Raw genomic sequence first — 2901 nt, forward strand, 5'->3', positions numbered from 1 at the left:
CAGAGGAGAGAAGGGGGGAGGGTGCTCCCGGGGCCGGAATGGGTCGGAATTGCGTGTGTGACTCGTTTGGTTTTTTTTACTCTCCTTTTTCCTCCGCGTTTCCTAATAAAAAAAAAAAAGTGAGAAACCTTTTGTATCCGGGGTCCTTTATCAAAAGATTTACGAGACGCCAAACTGTTAGGGCAGTAATTATAGCCCCCATAAATTTAATTGCCCTGCAGTGGCTCTGGGCCATGTGTCTTTGAAGCTTTTCTTCTAACCCAAATGCCCATCACCATCTTTTATTGCTCCTCGATTGTCCCCACTGTCGATAGGCTGTGAAACAATTTTTCTTGCCGTTTATGTATCTTACATGAACCTGGTGTCAAGTTATTATATAATGATTATGTTTCATCGCTTTCCCCCCCACCCCCTTCTCCTTTTCCTTCGCCTCCGCGTGTGTATACGTGTGTCCCTGTGCGCACGTTTCAGTCAATCCCAATTACAACGGAGGAGAGCCCAAGAGGTCTCGCACTGCCTACACCAGACAGCAGGTCCTGGAGCTGGAGAAGGAGTTCCACTTCAACCGCTACCTGACCAGGAGGCGACGCATCGAGATTGCCCACACCCTCTGCCTCTCGGAGCGCCAGGTCAAGATCTGGTTTCAGAACAGGCGCATGAAGTGGAAGAAAGACCATAAACTGCCTAACACAAAGATGCGCTCCTCTAATCAGTCCACACTGAGCCAGCAGTCCAAAGCACAGACACAGGGCCACCCCCATCCGCTCGATGGGGCTACACCCAACGCAGCCGCGCTATAAATATGGTTATTATTTTTTTAAATATATATATATATATACACCTATCTATTGGGGTTTTCCAGCTGCCCAGTGGTGGATGCTGGCCGTTTGGACCAAACAACTGTGCAAAACAAAACAGGAGCAGGAAAGGAAGACGAGACGTGCCCAAGAACGGGCACATGTTTAAACCAAAACCCGGACGATTGTCTACATTGTATATAGATAATGGTTCCATGCCCATCATTTTTTTTCTATTTATGGAAACGCTCTCTTGCCCTCGGTGTAAGAGAGTGCTGGATGCTGTCACGGACAAATTCTCTGTACCTAAGACGGACTCTTTTCTTCTTCTCTCTCTTTTTTTCTTTTTTTTCCTATTTTTTTTTTGAGAACACTTTAAAAATAAAGGACGGTTAAAACAAAGCAAAGACCTCGTGAGACACTTGTGTAAGGCATTGACTTGAATTGCGCTGTTTCGTGGCGTGTTCGTGGGCTCCCGTGTGTGTGAGGGTGCACACTCACGTATGCGCACACCCCAAGAAGGGAGACAGAGCAATCATGTCCACGGAAGGTTAAAGACTTAAGAAAAATGTCCCCTTACACTGTCTAAAGAAAATGTTTTATGTATCAAAGGTAACTTAACTGGTGTTAAGTGTAGCCCCCGCAGTAGCTGTGATCTATTAGTTTTTCCTACACATTCCCTGTTGCATTTATTTAAATAAATATTGCTATAAAGGTTATTGCTGTCTTCATATTTGGCACCGTCTAAATTGTTCGGGTACATGTACAATTTGTGGATTTTTGGTGTAATGTATAATAGTGCCAAATGCTGGTAATAAAGATTATGCTGTACAAAGAATTAAACACTTGAAATACAAGTCCACTCAGTGCTGTTTCATCTCCTTTGTGCCTGGCTGGTGTTTGGCACCAGGAATGGAAAACAATGGTTTAATATATTGTTTTCACTTGGATCCATCTTGTCAATAAGGTTGCTTTAAATATAGCGAAAAACGTCCTGACTCCTAATCGCCTGGCTGGGAAAAAAAAAGAGTGCTGTAGGACAAGGAAAGGTCTTGCTTCATGGCATAGGTGAGTGGTTTTACAGTAGAAACGGTTCGGTTCTCCAGTGTGGTCCGTACGCCTGTTTTTCAGCTGTGTTACAGAGAAACTGAGCTTCTGCTGGGAGCCAACAAGCTCCTATGATGGGTTTTGCTGGAGAAGTCACACGTGTTCCCCATGATAACTCCCTAAATCTTTATCCAGTTGTGATTTATTTGCTCGTTTTCGCCCAATTATGATTTCTCAATTGTCTAGCACTTTTGAAGGGGAATACATGGGTGGTAACCTAAAGTTTCTCTAAGCTGCCTTTTCTGTTTCCTTTTATTTTCTTTTAAAGACTATTTCGAAATGTGTGGAGAAAGCCTCGGGAGAAACATGAATTTGGGTGCAACTCAAGTGGTTTATTTGACCGAGATTGTCGAAATGACTGCGGCAAAATGGGGTACAAGTGCTTCCAGCTCAGGCTGTGCATCTTGCTGCTTCCAGACAGCTCAGGAGCGCAGGCAAAGCAGAGCTGCTAACAGGGTGCCTTGCTCAGGCCTTCCACAACAGGGAGTAGCACTGAGCCGGGCAGGAAAAGGCTTGGAAAGGATCTCAAATGCTAGTAAATCTTCCAGAAAAGGCCTGAAAGCCAGGACATATTTACTTACCCAAACACATCCGAGAGGCGTTTTTGGAATCAGTGCTTCTCTTCGGGTGAGGGAGGCTGCCAGGACTGGGTGCATCATCACCGTGTGGGTGAGGTAGCACCAGGCCCCGGTAGCATCCCTGCCTGGCCAGAGAACATGGATCGTTCCGGAGAAACACGTAATGTGAGGAGCACGTCCAGCATCAGAGAGGTGTAGGCTGTAAAAAGCTTCAGCAAACACTGTTGCCTCCAAACCTGGCCAAGGAGCAGGCCTGAAAAGCACACTTCCCCTCGCATATCGCTGTTTACTAAACCCTAAATTGCTAGCTGCTCCCTCATAAAGGGAGAAAAATATATCTGTAAGTGAGGTAACTACTCTCTGCAAGCATGTAACCCTTCATTTTGCTTACTGCTTGAGAATCCCTCAACATATTTAGA

At 45.3% G+C, this 2901-nt stretch overlaps 1 protein-coding gene across 1 annotated transcript; it reads left to right on the forward strand.

Annotated features, from left to right (window-relative positions):
- Positions 1-464: 464 nt before the first annotated feature.
- LOC104543016 (homeobox protein Hox-A4-like) lies at positions 465-800 on the forward strand (the record flags this gene model as incomplete). The annotated part of the gene is made up of 1 exon (XM_010187507.1): positions 465-800. A coding segment is annotated over one exon (336 nt), but the record flags the coding sequence as incomplete, so codon positions are not given.
- Between the last annotated feature and the right edge of the window lie 2101 nt (positions 801-2901).

Source organism: Mesitornis unicolor, unplaced genomic scaffold (genome assembly GCF_000695765.1).
Source record: "Mesitornis unicolor isolate BGI_N332 unplaced genomic scaffold, ASM69576v1 scaffold35496, whole genome shotgun sequence".
NCBI classification, from domain to species: Eukaryota; Metazoa; Chordata; class Aves; order Mesitornithiformes; family Mesitornithidae; genus Mesitornis; species Mesitornis unicolor.